Here is a 17278-nt window from a genome sequence, read left to right as displayed (position 1 = left end):
CTTATGTGGTGCTGAGGAATCGAACCCAGGGCCTCATGCATGCAAGGCAAGCGCTCTACCACTGAGTCACCTTCCCAGCCTGCCTTAGTTTTTCTTATTTGGCTAATAAGGATGTGAATCTGCCGTAGACATGAGACAAATTGCTGACTGTTCTTTTTGCACTTACATTTTCCCAGAGTTGACAGTACTGTTAAAAGTATGTCATCTACCTCTTTCTTCAGAACATAAAGTCATGCCCTTTTCCTGTTTCAAATCATTCACCTAGTGGATCATTGACATTTTTGCCACCCCACACCCCAGGAGCATGGTAATAAAATCTGTAAAGTACTCACTCATTTGTACAGAGAACTAAGTGACTTCTAATAATCACATACTTTTACAGTGTGAGTACCTGTCCTAAGTGAGTTAAACAGGGCAAGTCATTTGTTTTCTTGTTTGCTTTGAAGAAGTTAAATTTTCATCCTTGAAAGATAACCTTTCCTACCATTTAATTCGTTACCTTGAAGTCATAATTTCCAATTTGACATCTCTTAATTGGTTTTGGAAATAATTATGTCACAGATGAAGACATTTATGACTTCAGCTCTGAAGCAGAGTAGGACAAATGGAATTCTGAGTCACACGGACTAGCAACTCTTGTAGATGGCTTCTGTTTCCAGTGTCTTATTTTAAAATAAATAAATAAAGGTAACCCAAACCACTGGTGTGTTTTTGGGACTGGGTCTCACTATGTAGCCCAGTCTGTCTTACCCTCCCATCCAACCATCTTCATCAGCCTCTAGAAAGCTGGGCTTACAGTCATGTAACACCAGGTCCAGCCTCAGACTATTGCTATTGATAGTGATGGGTGCTGGTCTGCCAGCACTTTGATCTCTTATTTTCTCCTAGTAGTATATGATCTTTGGGCATGTTAAATTAGTCCTGTTGGGTTGGGGGGAGTTTTGTTTTGTATCTTGTGTGAAATAATACTGTAAAATAAAATCAGGAATTAGGAATTTTAAAATATAGACATCAAAATAAATCTGACAACAGAATATCTCTGTTTTTTTAGTCTAGTGCTTGCAAGACACACTAACAGTAGTTGACAGATTTAAATTATTGGGTTTTGATGTGGTTTCTATCATCACTGATATCCAGCAGTGAGTTAAAGTAGAACTCAAGTCCCATTCTCAACTATACTTCAGAAAATGATGAATTTCCTAAATTGAGTTGTTTAAAGATTCTGCAGCCAAAAGTTTCATATTTACTGTTTGATGTGTTACCTTCAACTATATTCAATGGTGACTTTTAACTGATAGAGTATGTACTTTCTCACCTTATAGGGTAGAATGGTCTCTATCCTTTTTTGTTTATACACTCTGTCAAAAAAACTACTAATGCTCCCAATATCTGGACATTTGTGTATAATATGTGTGCTTTAGAATGTACAACATTATGTTGTATATAAAAAGTTACAAGAATAAGGGATTTGTTTCTACATTCCAGTGGATTTTCTCATACTTGACTTTGGCTATCACTAAGCTAGATCATATAGGGAAATTTTTAAATTATTTTTTTTCCACTGATACCCAGTGGTAATGTATATTGTCACACATAACATTCTCCAAAGTTGCCTTTGTTGTACACTTGTGACATTTTTCTTCAATTGCTTGTGATGAAATTATACATAACAGAAATAATGTATGATCTGGCAGAACAGAAAACTTCACATTGCTCCGCCATGCCTATTACATAGGAAGCAAGAAGATCACTAATTCAAGGTCAGCTGGGTTATATATAATGAGACCTTATCTCAAAACAAACCAGAAACTACATTAGAATGCACATGATATAAGAAGAAAAAAAAATAATAATAAAGCATGGTGTCTTTTTTTGCTTTTCTCCTTGAGGGTGGAGTGATGTTGTCTTCTTTACCAAACATGTTAGGTATTTTTCCAATGTCACTTTGCTGGGAGGTTATAGCTATTTGGCAGATGTAGATAATGAAGATGACTTCAAATAATAGAACATGTATGTATTTAGACCAGCATAATTTAAAATATTATCCAAGTTGGTTTATTTAAAATTTTTGTTGTCGAGACTGGGAAGATGGCTCAGTGGTAGAGTGCTTGCCTTGCATGCATGAGGCCCTGGGTTTGATTCCTCAGCACCACATAAGCAGAAAAAGCCGAAAGTGGCGCTATGGCTCAAGTGGTAGAGCATTAGCTTTGAGCTGAAGAGCTGAGGGACAGCACCCAGGCCCAGAGTTCAGGCCCCACGACCAACAAAAAAATAATAAAATAAGTCATTGTCTAGGCAGAAGTAGCATAGTAACTATGCACAGTTGCCTTAACACAGTACTAAATTGTCTAAAAGTTCACTGCCATTGAGAAAGTTAGTTTATGTGTTGGCCTTAAGAAATTACATGCTCTAACTTTGCAGAAAGGTTTTGAGTTTGGTTTGTTACCGTATATACAATAGTATGTATTAGTGTTGGGGCCATAGGAGGGAACAGTTATTGTAATTGTCTTACAAATGGTTGGGGAATATAGTGCCTTTCCTTCCTGAACTGTGCTGATTCACTATTCTAAAAAGAGAGATAAAATGGTGATTCAAGGATGTGTTTTCTGTTATGAACAACCCTAAAATTTCCAACAATGTGTAAACTCTTCTCTACACCTTAAATTCAAAAAAAGGTACCACTCATTTTTTTAAAGATATTTATTACATCCTTGATCTTGTTTTGAGTACTTCAGTATTTATATAAATGGACAATTTTATGGAAAACTTAATGTCTTAATGCAGACATATTTTAAGATGTATAGTTTAGTCTAAAAAATATATATCATAGGGCTAGGAATATGGCTTAGTGGTAGAGTGCTTGCCTAGATAGAATACATGAAGCCTTGGATTTGATTCCTCAGTACCACATAAACAGAAAGCTGGAAGTAGCACTGTGGCTTAAGTGATAGAGTGCTAGCTTGAGCAAAAGCTCAGGGACAGTGCCCAGGCCCTAAATTCAAGCCCTAGTACTGGAGTGGGGGAAGAATATATATATGGATATATAGAGATATCTACATCTATATCTATATATGGATATATAGAGATATATATATGGATATATAGAGAGAGACAGTAAATTATGCCAGTGTGCTGTAACACAGTTAAGCTGTGTATATAGAAAAAGCCAGAAATCAGTGGATGTCATTATTATTTATTATTTTTTTTTTGGTTGGTCATGGGGCTTGAACTCTGGGCTTGGGCACTTTCCCTGAGCTCTTCAACTCAAGGCAAGCACTCTACTGCTTGAGCCACAGCACCACTTCCAGTTTTCTAGTGGTTAATTGGAGTTGAGTCTCACGGACTTTTCTGCCTGGGCTGGCTTTGAACCATGATCCTCAGATCTCGGACTCCTGAGTAGCTAGGATTACAGGCATGAGCCACCAGCACTCAGCTAATCTCATGATCTTAAAGTCACTTAAACTCTGACCTTTAGAGATTTCCTCTTTGCAGCACGGTACTGTCATATCTACCTCTAGAGACTGAATGATACACAGATAGACATACATGAAATTAGGTTTTAAAGCCATTTTACTTTTGTTATATGTGAAATTAGCTTGGAACCATTCAACTTTTCTTGGCTTTCTCAGTTTTTCACATTATATACTTCTGTAATAAATTAGAACCAGCCAATGATTGCATCCATGTTAGATAACTGGCTCTTTGCTGTGTTACAAAGGATCCCCGTATCTCAGTGTTCACAATCAAGGTTTATTTCTTATTCACAGGGGCTTTGATCATTTTGGTCATTTAGGGACACAGGCCCATCCATAGCCATTTTCTCAGATGTTAAGTTCTCCTTGTGCCAGAGTGAGAGATTATTGTGTAGTATATGCACATGTTAGACCCGGAAATAATACTTAACATATTTCCACATATTACTTTAATCAAAGTAAGTTACCTGGGCTAGAAAACCCATTACAATCGTGTGTCCCCAAAGAGAGAGCACATGAAAATTGCAGTGATTTTTTTTTTCAGATGATTCTAAAGTAATGTGTGTTTTAGGACAAGTTATCACTAAGAAGCCTGAACTGGTCCCCAACTTAACTTTTTTTATTAAGTATTTTTTATCCTTTTGTGTGGTGTAATTAAGTTAAAATAAGGTGGGGGTTAGATTTAGTTTAATATATTTAGTATATAGATACATATTAGATATATGTAATAGTTATTGCATCACATATAATAGTTACATATCATATAATGTGTGGTATAAAATATGTGTTTTGATATACCTTTACATGGAAGGATTTCTTTTCTAGCCCTAAAAACCTACTAGAAAAAATAAAGGTAGAAGAATGGTGATTTTTTTTTTTTAAAGAATCACTACTTTTTAACTCTGGACATGCATAAAGTCAGATTTTTGAACTATATGTTCTCTCTTATATTCTGAGCTTTGTCCAAAGACAGCAGGACTTCAAATCACATAAACAGATTTCTAATTACCACTTACATTGCCTTCATGTGTCTTTCCAGCTTTGTTTGTGTACTTTTTAGAAAGTATACTATAAATTCCTCCAGGAAAATTAGCTTATTCAACTTTTTTAATAAATTTTAAATGTGTCAGGCACTGTGCAGAATTACATGTATTGGCTCTATTATTTCCACCATACATGTAAGGAAATATAAGAAACTTATCCAAGGTCTCAAGCTGTTACTTACTATTCATATCATATCTGTCCCATCAAGATACAGAATAAGGAAAGCAAAAAATCAGCAGGATCATAGGTGATTGGCATACTTCCAATACAAAAACATACAAACATTGAATCCTTTTGATTCTTCAATAGATAAAACAGTAAAGGCAGAACTAGATATCAGTCATTTTTGCATACTTAATATCAGTTAAAGTACCTGAAATAATAAAGTAGATGCTGTTTATGTAATTATGCTGAATTACTAGGCTAGAAACTTGGTATTTTGCTATTTACTGATTTACTTTCCAAACTGTAGTAATGGGGTCTTTTTTTTCCCTCTTGCCTTTAATGAGTCAACCAACCTTGAGATTATGTGGAGCTTTGAAGTATAGAAGATATTGTTTAAATTGAAGACATTAAATTCCTCTTTTAAATGTTCATAGTAAACAGAACATAACTGCATAATAAATGGAGTTCTGTGAAGTGCTGGTGTAGTAATCCCAAAACTGAGATGAACAAAGTATCCATCACTGAAAATTCAGCTAAGTTTTACTTTAAAGACTGACACACCCTCTAAAGGAAAGCTATTGATACTATTACTGTGTCTGGTGCTGGTGGCTCACACCTGTAATCCTAGCTATTCAGGAGGCTGAGATCTGAGGATCTCAGTTCAAAGCCAGTTCAAGCAGGAATATCCCTGAGAGACTTATCTCCAATTAACCACCCAAAAAAACTGGAAGCAGCACTGTGGCTCAAGTGGTAGAGCACTAGCCTTGAGCTGAGTTGCTCAGGGACAGCACCCAGGCCGAGTTCAAGCCCCACAACTCACACACACACACACACACACACACACACACACACACTATATTGTACATTTATAAATATGTAGTGCTGGTTTTTGTTTCATTTTGTTTGAGGCTCAGTAGCAGCCAGGCTAGCCTCAAGCTGGAGGTCATCTGGCCTTAACTTCTGAGTACTAGGAATTACAGGCATATATATATCACCACCAGACCAGAATGCAATGTATTCTTTAAGGAAAAAAAAAAGGTTTTAATTGTTGTTATAAAGGTGGTGTACATAGAGGTTGCAGTTATACTATGTACTTTTAAAAAATATTATTATGAAGGTGATATACAAAGGGATTACAATTAGGAGTCAGGTAATGAGTACATTTCCTTTCGTATGGTCTCTTCCCTTCCTCATTCCCTTCCCAGACAATGCATTCTTACAGTAAATGCATACGAAACATTCTCCTTGGAATTTTTAACTTAATATTTATCCAGCTTTGAACATGTGATGCTGAAATTGAGTTTTTAATCGTTGGTTTGTAGTGTTTGTATCAGAGTCCTACTGCATAGCCCAGAGTGGCCTCCGCCTCACATTCCTGGGTGTCCTGACTACAGGTGTGAATCACCATGCCCAGCTGAAATTGACATTTTGTCAAGTGAAAAGAATTTTTGAATAGACTATCCCGATAAGGAAAGGCCCTTATTTTAAAAATCATTATATTATATGACCCTGTCCCCTTGTTATTATAATCTATCATTAAAAATGTGAAACGATGTGCTGTTACAGGAAGAGTGCAGAGGAGTGATGAAAGGCATGTGAAATGAGACAATTTAGTTTAGATACCCAACTGAATAGCTGGGAGATTTGGAGCAATTCCGTTAATCTTTTTCCTCTCCTTTCAAAACTGTTCTATTATGGTCATTTAATGAAAATATTGTATCTAGGAAACAGCCTTTAGAAAATGGAAAAGTGGGCTTGGGGGACATGGCTCAAGTAATAGAGTTTTGTCTAGCAATCACGAGGCCCTGAGTTCTAAAGTCAATACTGATGAAAGGAAAGAATGCTTTGCTTTGTGAATTTTTTATTTCAAAGTTAATTGAGGCCCCAAGATGTTAGCTGAGTTTACTCATGGAGTGATGGGAAGAGGTGAATAGTGAGGAATAGATAAATCTTTAAAAAACTGCCAAATACTATGATCAGCTTTGAAAGGAAGGGATGAACCCAGGGCCAAGGCACAGTTAGCTTGAACCCTACCACTGAGTTACAACCCTAGCCCAGTCATACAGTATTGTACTTAGTTGTTATGAGTAACAACTAAGTAAGGAAAATACCTTTAATCATAGATCCTTGTACAGGAAAGAGAGGTAGGGTTTAGTGACATGTTCATTAAGATGTTTCATGATGTTCCATTCAAAGTTTTGTGTTCTTAAGTCTTAAGTAACCTTTCATTGAGGAAAAAGAATATATGTGTGAAATTATAGTATCTGTTGCCCCCAAGTAATTTTGAAGAAGAGATGATTGTGTATTTCCTGGAAGAGAGACTTGATCACAAATATTAAGTTGGAAAAGACCTGAAAGTTGAGTGACCAAAAGTAAGATAAGTGGCTAGAACCCAGCCTGGAAGATAATCAGGATGGAGGTTATTAGAAGTCAAGTAGAACCTGTCTGGTTTCACTTATTATTTCCTTTGAACTGGACCATAAAGGATTCTTGATGGTGGTTATGATAATGATTGTATTATGATTCTGCTCATAGAGCCTGACACAGTTTCCATTTTTTGAATTGGCTATGTTTGTTAATCTGAGTTATTCCACATTCTTCTTTTTTTGTTTTGGTTTGTTGATTTTTTTGGCTGTCCTGGGGCTTGAATGCAAGGCCTGGGCACTGTCTCTGAGCTTCTTTTGCTCAAGGTTAGCATTCTTACCACTTGAGCCACAGCGCCACTTCTGGCCTTTTCTGTTTGTGTGGTACTCAGGAGTTGAACTCAGGGCTTCATTCATGCTAGGCAAGCACTCTACCACTGATCCACCTTCCCAGCCCCTGGAATGGCATTTTGAGACTAGGTCATACTATGCCAGCCCAGGTTAGCCTTGCCTTCAATTCATGCTTCAGTCTCCTGAATGCTTGACTTATAGACATGTGCCACCACCAGGCATAGCTCTTGTCCTGTTTGTCTTTTTTTGGTGTTTTTTGTTTGTTTGTTTATGTCTGTTGTGGGCTTAAACTCTTGGCCCTGGGCGCTGTCCCTCAGCTCTTCAGCTCAAGGCAAGCGCTCTCTACGAGCTACTGCACTACTTCCGGTTTTCTGAGTGGTTTATTAGAGATAAGAGTCTCTAGGAGGAGAGTTAATTATTTGTATGTATAAATTCTTACAAAATTTTTAATTACTCCATATGAGATACGTACACATATATACAATGAGTTTAGTTTTTGGAGAACTCAGCTTTGTCAAAAACTAGCACAAGAAAAAGATGAATATACTACATATACTGTATATTAGAATATAACAATGGCTCTTCCTGGTCCCTGTCTCATGAACTGTTTCATTTTCTGATTATGGTGGCCTTTCAGATAAATAAGTCTCCAAGTTCTTTGTGTGAGCATTCACCGGCACCATCCTAGGTCTTGAACTGAAGGCCTGGGTATTGTCCCTGAGCTTTGTACAATACTTCTTGAGTCACACCTCCTCTTCTGGCTTTTTGGTGGTTAATTGGAGATAAGAGTCACACAGATTTTCTTGGCTAGACTGGCTTCCAGCAGAGATCATCAGAACTCTTCTGAGAGCTAGGATTATAGGTGTGAGCCAAAGGCACCTGGCTCTTTGTCTATTTTTTGGTCTATATTTTATGTTCCCATCAGCCTGACAGCATATCTGATCATGTTACTTCTCTCCAAAATTGATTAACTCCTTTGTCTAACACTGAAGACTTCTGCCTCCCCATCCAGTCCTGTCTCTGTTCTGTCCTCCAGTTGCTTGAAGCTCACTGAGTGCTGAACCAGCTTCAGTTCCCATTGTGCCCTCCTCTGGATTTGCATTTATGGTTCTTAAACTTCCCACACAGACAAACCACTTTCTTCAAGTCATAGTGCAAATGCCTTTGGCTTTTTTCATTTAGTGTACATTGTAAAGTCATCTTTCGTATATTTCCACTATCTTAATATGCTGCTTTTCATGTTAGCAATTGTCTTTCATCTGCATTGCTTATATGACTATCCCCCCCCCTTTTTTTTTTTTGGTTGTGGGGCTTGAACTCTGCTTGGGTGCTGTCCCTGAGCTCTTCAGCTCACAGCGAGCGTTCTACCGCTTGAGCCACAGCACCACTTCCAGTTTTCTAGTAATTTTTATTGGAGATAAGAGTCTCACAGACTTTCTGCCCGGGCTGGCTTTGAACCGTGATCCTCAGATCCTCAGATCTCAGCCTCCTGAGTAGTTAGGATTACAGGCATGAGCCACCAGTGCCCGGCTTATTTTCACTTTTGATTATGCTTCTTGAGGTCCTAAATGATGAGTTCCTCATGAAACTATGGGAATCGCACCAGAACCTTCAGAAAGCGTTAACATTTGAATGGAAAAATTCAGGCATTAAGCTGAACTTTAGCCTACAGTTGCTAAACTGCTCTTAAGCCTCAGAAAGGGAATTGTTTAGGGCTGCGAATGTGGCTCAGTGGTAAGGGTGCTTGCCTAGCATGCATGAAGCCCTGGGTTCAATTAGTACCACAGAAACAAAAAGCTAGAAGTGGAGCTGTGGCTCAAGTGGTAGAATGCTAGCCTTGAACAGAAGAAGCTCGGAGACAGTGCCCAGGACGTAAGCTCAAGCCCCAGGACTGGCAAAAAAAAAAAAAAAATTAGCCGAGAAAACCTAGGAAAAGCCCTAGGACCAGCTTGTTTGTTAATTTATCTTCCAACAAGCCACTCTCACCTCTAAACATAGTTACCTTTATCAACATCTTATTACGTGCTTTAGTTTTCTAATACTGCCATAAAAAGTTAACAGTGGCTTCAGTGACACAAATTTATCATTTTAATGTATAGGGGGAGGGGGTATACATTATAAGAACATTGTAAGAATTATAGACAAAAGATTTCTGGACTGTAGTCGAACTCATGTCAAGTTTATGTTTACTATGCTATTTCAGTAATGTAATACTGTGTGTTGAAAGCTATTGCTTAATTCTGATTGGAAAGTCCTCTAGAATGTCTGGTGTGATACTAAGAACATACAGTTATGCTTTTCTTAGTTGTAGAACCCTTAAAAGGCATAAGAACTCTGTTCTAACAATTTCCATTCGTTTATTGGCTTCAAACACAACATAAATTTATCACCTCAGTTTCTGCAGACCAAATGTCCAGACATAGTATGTCCAGCTTTTCTGTTCAGATCTCACTGGGCCATTGGCCAGGACTCCATTCCTTACCCCTGGGGTTTACTTCCTCAAACCCAAGCTTTTTGTTGTCTGGAAAACATTCTAAAGGACTCATTAAGTCAGGCTTGCCTAGATTATCCCTAGTTCCAGTTTTGAATTGATATTACATCTACAGAATCCCTTCCCAGGACACCTAAATTTGTGTTTGAATAACTGAAAGTATGTTTATACCTGGGTCTGGAACCTGGGGCATTGGTTATTCATCTCATAATATTGTCAACTAGTTGGGTGGGGTGGTGCAGGATTACTTTTGCAATCCCAACCCTCAAGGCTGAGATGGGTTTTTTTTTAGTGACTTGGTAACGAATGATGGATAATGGACTATATTTTTCTAATTGTAGACTAGTGACCTAAATGTTAAATTTTTATTATATAATGCTTTAATTAAAAAGTGGTATATAGTTAGAAGACATGTCCTTTTGCTACCACCTAAGTGTAAACTATTTAAGAATGAAAATAAAAACCAAAGGAACAACTTGTATCCAATACATGGCTTCCAAAGGCCAAGGAGAATGCAATATTAACACTTATAAATATGTATTGAAGTTGCATTTCCTGAGATGTTCTCAGTCCTCTCACTTTATTACACCAGGTTTAATTTTTACATTATTTATTTTGCTTCATGGAACTAATGGAGCTAGAAAGCAGTCTTTCAGATGATAGGATCTAGGGAACTATTTGTATGCTTTTGTTGGCTGCGGCGGTGGTAGTCATGGGGCTTGAATTCAGGACCTGGGCACTGTCATTCAGAGCTAGCACTCTACCTCTTTGAGCTATAGTGCCACTTTTGGTTTTCTGGTGGTTAATTGGAGATAAGAGTCTACATACTTTCTGCCCATGCTGGCTTTTGAACCACAGTCCTCAGATCTCAATCTTCTAGGATTATAGAGATGAGCCACCAGTATGCATACCAGCAGTGTGCTTACTTTTTCTTTGACTACTTGTCTTTTAGATTTTCAGTGTTCTCATTTATAGGAGAGAAGTTGAGAATTGAATTGTGTTTTGTGTGTGTGTGTGTGTGTGTGTGTCAATGAAAAATTGGAGATTGAGTAAAGTCACTTTGAATATGCTATAGTTGAAATTAACAATCAGCTCCCTTTGGTAAAATGGATTACTAATATGGGGCCATATGAAAATCTTGAACCAGGAGAGGAAAAAAATACATACGTACTGGGAAGTGTGAATTATAGTCTCCCCCTAAATACATACTACTGAAGTACGTGTCCAGATGTAGCAGTATTCGTGGAATTAGGAAGGTTTCATCTTTTTGATATACTTTTATGATAAAGAGCAAACTAATAAAACATAGTGATCTTTTCAACATGTTGCATGGGTTGGGTGCTTTAGCAATGTGTAGGACAGACCAGTCTTGGTGGGAAGGATACCTTATAGAAGGTTTCATTTCACTAAAGAACATGTAGAATATTGGAGTTGGGCAAGACTGAACACAGGGAGCTATATGGGGTTGTATGTGGGAGTACTATTGTAGGTAGGCAGACTAGAAATGGTTTTAAATTTTACACGTTATTACTTTGTGTTTTTTAAATCTTCAATAGTACCTTATATTCTTTCTTTTTAGAAACTAAAAATAGCATGATACTCATGAAATCGTGTTAGCATCATTGAAAAGTATAGCACCATAATTTTTTTTACCTTGGTTGTGTATTGGAGATTTTGAGCTACAGTTTGCACGGTTGGTACTGAAGGAAAAAAAAGTTGACTAAAATGGGCATTTATGACACGTTAGGCATATATGCTTCAATGTTTTATTTAACGTAATAAAGAATTTGAAAGCAAGTCCCTTTATTTGAGCCCAGGTCTGCCTTGAATTAGAGTAATTCTTTAATGAAAGTACATTGAGCATCCACATCATGCCATGTCCAGTATCTGTTTGGTTGGATCAAGAACTTCATAGGGTGTATACCATCGCTTCTTTCTTTGCTCTATCCCAAGCTCACCCATTCATAATTCAGCAGCAGCTTTCTCCCAGCTCCCTTCCTTCATTCAGCTTAATTTTTATCGATACATATTCTATTCATTTATGTCATAATTTAGATAATTTAGTTAGTAGCATCAGTATGACTAAACATTAGTATAACTAAACTAAGATAGAAGTAAATACACTGACTTGTGATGGACCTAGAATTTAACTGAAGGAACAGAAGCAAAGATACACTACTGGCCTTGGTTTACATTGTCTTTTTGGTTGTGTTGTTTTTATTTTTTGGCAGTTCTGGGGCTTAAACTCACGGCCTGCACCCCGGCCCCTGAGTTTCTTTGGCTCAAGGCTCTGTACGTCTCTGGCTTTTTGCTAGTTAATTGGAGAGCTTTCCTGCTCAGGCCAGCTTCAAACCACTGTCCTCAGATTTCAGCCTCCTCAGCTAGGATTTACAGGCATGCGAGCTACCAGTGACCGGCAGGGCTATAGGATAGTGTCACCCCTTTCTTTGCTTTCCCCGGTTTTCCCTCCCATCCCCATCTACAGTTGTATAGTTCATTTTCAACATAGTGTGTCTAGTGCTTTTTAGTGTCCACTGCTGCATTTAAGGCTTTAGATTTTTGAAGTCAGTTTTGACAATAGATTGTTTCACTTGCACACTATTGTTTTTCTTGCCACCCACACACTTGCTAGGTACTAAATATTAGTGTTCGAAAAATCATACCCATTCACAATATAGCTTTCATATATAGCAGACTTTATTTATCATTTGCAATGAGTAGTACAAACAGTAAGAAAATAGTAAAGCTGACTTCTGAATTAGAACCTCCTAGTAGAGTTACCATCTCTTCTCACATGAAAAGACCATCAGGTAAGTACATGCCCAGATCTAGCAGCCTTAGTGGAATCAGGAACATTTCATTGTGTAGTGATACATTTTTATGGTGTAGGAGTGTGTGTGCATACCTGCATGCCAGTCCTAGAGCTTGAACTCAGGACCTAGATGCTGTTCTTAAGCCTGTTGTTTTTTTTTCCCTCTCAAGTCTAGTGCAGTGCTACTTGAACCACAACTAGCTACACTTCTATTTTTTAGTAGTGTTATTGGAGATGAGTGTCCCATAGACTTTCCTTCCTCACCTGGCTTCAACCCCTGATCCTCAGATTGCAGCTTCCTGAGTAGCTGGGGTTGCAAGCCTGTGAGCCACTGCCACTCAACTGTACTGAGAGATCTTTTTTTTTAAAGTAAAAATGGTGAGGCCGGGAATTTAGCTCAGTGGAAAACCATTTGCCTGGCAAGTACAAGGCCCTGAGTTCGGTCCTCAGCTCTGCAAAAAATTAATAAAAATTGCCCCATCGGCTAGCAGTTTAAAAAGAGCTTTCTGTGCTTTGTCTTTGTAAGTGTTTTTGAAGTAGGTATTGATTCCTCTGAATCTTTTTTCCTAACAGGTTGTAAAATTAAAGCACTGAGAGCCAAGACAAACACATATATCAAGACACCTGTTCGTGGTGAAGAGCCCATTTTTGTTGTCACTGGACGGAAAGAAGATGTTGCCATGGCCAAAAGAGAAATCCTGTCAGCCGCAGAGCACTTCTCCATGATTCGAGCATCTCGAAACAAAAATGGCCCTGCCCTGGGAGGGCTGTCATGTAGTCCTAATCTGCCCGGTCAGACGACGGTCCAGGTCAGGGTCCCCTATCGTGTGGTGGGATTAGTGGTTGGACCCAAAGGAGCAACAATTAAAAGAATTCAGCAACAGACCCACACATACATAGTGACTCCAAGCAGAGATAAGGAACCTGTCTTTGAAGTGACAGGGATGCCGGAAAATGTTGACCGAGCACGGGAAGAAATCGAAATGCATATTGCCATGCGTACCGGAAACTACATAGAGCTCAATGAAGAGAATGATTTCCATTACAATGGTACCGATGTGAGTTTTGAAGGTGGCACTCTTGGCTCTGCGTGGCTCTCCTCCAATCCAGTTCCTCCTAGCCGTGCGAGAATGATATCCAATTATCGAAATGATAGTTCCAGTTCTCTAGGCAGTGGTTCCACCGATTCCTACTTTGGAAGCAATAGGCTGGCCGACTTTAGTCCAACAAGCCCATTTAGCACAGGAAACTTCTGGTTTGGAGATACACTACCATCTGTAGGCTCGGAAGATCTTGCAGTTGACTCTCCCGCCTTTGACTCTTTACCAACATCCGCTCAAACTATCTGGACTCCATTTGAACCAGTTAACCCACTCTCTGGCTTTGGGAGTGATCCTTCTGGTAACATGAAGACTCAGCGTAGAGGAAGTCAGCCATCTACTCCTCGTCTGTCTCCTACATTTCCCGAGAGCATAGAACACCCACTTGCTCGGAGGGTTAGGAGCGACCCACCTAGTACAGGCAACCATGTCGGCCTTCCAATATACATCCCTGCTTTTTCTAATGGTACCAATAGTTACTCCTCTTCCAATGGTGGCTCCACCTCCAGCTCACCTCCAGAATCAAGAAGAAAGCACGACTGTGTGATTTGCTTTGAGAATGAAGTAATTGCTGCCCTAGTTCCATGTGGCCACAACCTCTTCTGCATGGAATGTGCCAACAAGATCTGTGAAAAGAGAACGCCATCATGTCCAGTTTGCCAGACAGCTGTTACTCAGGCAATCCAAATTCACTCTTAACTATATATATATACATAAATAGTATATCTCTATATGGACTCGTAAAGGCATGGGTATAATGGTACCCCAGTAAACTTCCTAATGAATTCTTATGACTGTTAGCAGGCTTTATTGGGATTAGGCTAAAGTTGTTAGTAAACTTACAAAAGGCTGCTATGGTAACACTAAACCTAAGTGGTCTCTTGTCTATTAGTTTGGTTTGAATTCTTAATACTATTCTGTAGACCCAGAGACACAGTTTATGTAAGAATTGCTAAAGCTGAAGTTCCACTTGGCTGAGTGAAGATCATAGGTTGTGTGATCTATGAGAAAAGTCTGAGATTCCAGACAATGGGTCCCAAAAGCCTAACCACATTAAGAGTTTATGGAGGGTACTTGGCATTACAGATGACTCAGACACTTCCAGTGCTGCCTTCTTTACACTGCCAGTTTTGACAAAACAGGTTTGTTTGTTTTTTATTTTACAACAATTTATGCCTAATTCTGCAGGATTGCAAGTAACTTTTAAATGCATTGTGATTACTTATTGGTAATAATAGGGCTGATGGCAGTTAACTAGATCATTGGTTAGAATTTGGGACAAAACTGCTACATTGACCTTCATCTCGCCCAGAGTGCTCAAGGCTGGTATGATCAATGGATCAGGAATGCAATTGTCTTTGATTGTGAATTCCTTCCCACTGCCTCTCTTGGTGAATGTGGGAATGGCCACCTGGTTTTCCCATTTCAGGAAGGGCTTTGGGATGCACCTACATTGGCTGATAATTGACGATGTGAACATTCCATTCATTAGTCTGATCAAGCTATTGATTAATTTTTAGACTCCAGATCAAAATGTGAAACATTTTATGTTCAAACCATATTTGTCTTGCACATTATAAATATGTTTTTTATTTTTTAGTAATGGGGGTGGGAGGGGAGGTAACAGGGCCCTTGGCATAATTCACAAAAGCAGCTGTGACAACCTCCAGTCAGTTTACTTCATTTCAAAACTATTTCCAATCACAAGGAAAGATTTAAGAACACTTGTACATTTCATCTGTGGATGCCTCTGACGTCATCCTCAGTATGTCCCCAAATCTCTGCTGGCATTGAAAGGACAAAATATTATACTGGTGGGTTTTTCTACTAATTATTTTTTTGAAGCGTTATTTTCCCAACACAAAAGAGCTTTTTTTTTCTCAGTATAACGAAAATTGAAATCCTATGTGTATTCAATAGTAAATAGACAAATTTTATTTTTTATTTCCACTTGAAGAGTTACATTTCGTATAAAAGTTTACAAATAACGGTTTTTATTTTGATTTTTTCAGTATAAAAAAGTTGCCTTGATGGCATATTATGATGTAATGCTAATTGCTTGTAGGGTAGGTAAATATGTCAGTATTGAAAACCTAATCTCTAGCTGTCGTCTTGTAGATATGAACGAATGTTCACCAAGCATGTATTTTGTATTTTGTTGCATTGTACACTGCAACTAATAAGCCAAGGAATCGACATATATTAGGTGCGTGTACTGTTTCTAAAAACCACAAACTAAGAATGATAAATTATCAATATAGTTTAGTATTTGCTAATTTTACTACACTCTTTTGTTATGTATATGTAGGGAAGTCATAGGGATTATAAATTCAATTTGAGTAAAGTTTAAAACCATATATTTTATGATAAAGGGCCTTTAACTTAAGATGGCCAAAGCACTGATATTATATATTTGCTGTAAAGAGAATTATAAGAGTTTTATTTTTCTGATATTAAAAGTTACTTAATAAAGACTTGTTTCCATTAACTTGAATGTATTCTCCTTGGTGTTTTTCATATCATCATTAGTTTACCTGAGAGGGAAGAGAACTGCTAAACAATTGTGATTTTCTTCTTTCCAGGTCTCCCTAGTCCCAACCTGTGTCGTCCTTGTGACTTCTCTCTCTGTTTTAGTTCTCTGTAAAGCAGTCTCAACCTGTAGCCTAAGGTAGCCTAGAACTTGGCATCCTCCTGCAAGCTCAGCTTACCGTGTGCTATGAGATTAGAAGCATGAACCACCATGCCAACTTTCTATGGCTTTTTAAAATTATTATTGTGCTGTTGGGAAGCCATGTGGCTTGCGTTCCAGTCCAAGTTTACCTTTTTCTTTGAGAGATGTTATTTGTAGTAAAGTGCAGATTTAGCTGATTTTAGATTTAGTTGCATGTCTATGTACTTGACCACAAATTACTACTTCTGACCTATTTGTAAGTCAAGTATTAAGTGACTTTACATATTAATATTAATTGATTCCTAAATTTTGACTTCACTCTTCTGGTATGAAGGTACAAGATTTTTGTTTTTGGTTTGTCAGTCCTGCAGCTTTGAACTCAGGGCCTGAGCACTGTCATTGAGCTTTTGCTCAAGGCTAGCACTCTGCCATCTACCACTTGAGCCACAGTGCTATTTGCAGCTTTTTCTGTTTATATGGTACTGAGGAATTGAACCCAGGGCTTCATGCATGCTAGGCAAGCACTCTACCACTAAGCCACATTCCCAGCACCTGAAGGTACAAGTTTTGTTTAAAACTACCTTCTGAGTGGCTTTACAATTGGCAAAAATACTACTGCATTTATGAAATAGATTTGATTTGATCAGAGTAGATTGTTGTCAGTTGGTTAAAAGGAATAAAGGTTTTTGAGAATTTTAAAGAAATTAAATTTCTATTTGTTTTTAAATACTTAGTATCACACAACCATAGTAAATCTTTTCATTGTAGCTTGGAAAAAAATGATGCTGGACTAGAATATTGAAGCATA

The 17278-nt window shown here is 38.1% G+C and overlaps 1 protein-coding gene across 1 annotated transcript in view; it reads left to right on the top strand.

Moving 5' to 3' along the window:
- The window catches only part of Mex3c (mex-3 RNA binding family member C), a 19934-nt gene extending 3641 nt beyond the window's left edge, over positions 1-16293 (top strand). Inside the window, exon 2 of the mRNA XM_013019009.1 lies at positions 13273-16293. Coding sequence (XP_012874463.1) covers positions 13380-14498 — 1119 coding nt within the window. The 5' untranslated portion in view covers positions 13273-13379 and the 3' untranslated portion in view covers positions 14499-16293. The remainder of the gene's footprint in view (positions 1-13272) is intronic.
- The last annotated feature ends 985 nt before the right edge of the window (positions 16294-17278 follow it).

Source organism: Dipodomys ordii, unplaced genomic scaffold (assembly GCF_000151885.1).
Source record: "Dipodomys ordii isolate 6190 unplaced genomic scaffold, Dord_2.0 Scaffold43, whole genome shotgun sequence".
Lineage (NCBI taxonomy): Eukaryota > Metazoa > Chordata > Mammalia > Rodentia > Heteromyidae > Dipodomys > Dipodomys ordii.
The sequence above is the reverse complement of the archived record's forward strand: the minus strand, read 5'-3'. Positions and strand labels throughout refer to the sequence as shown.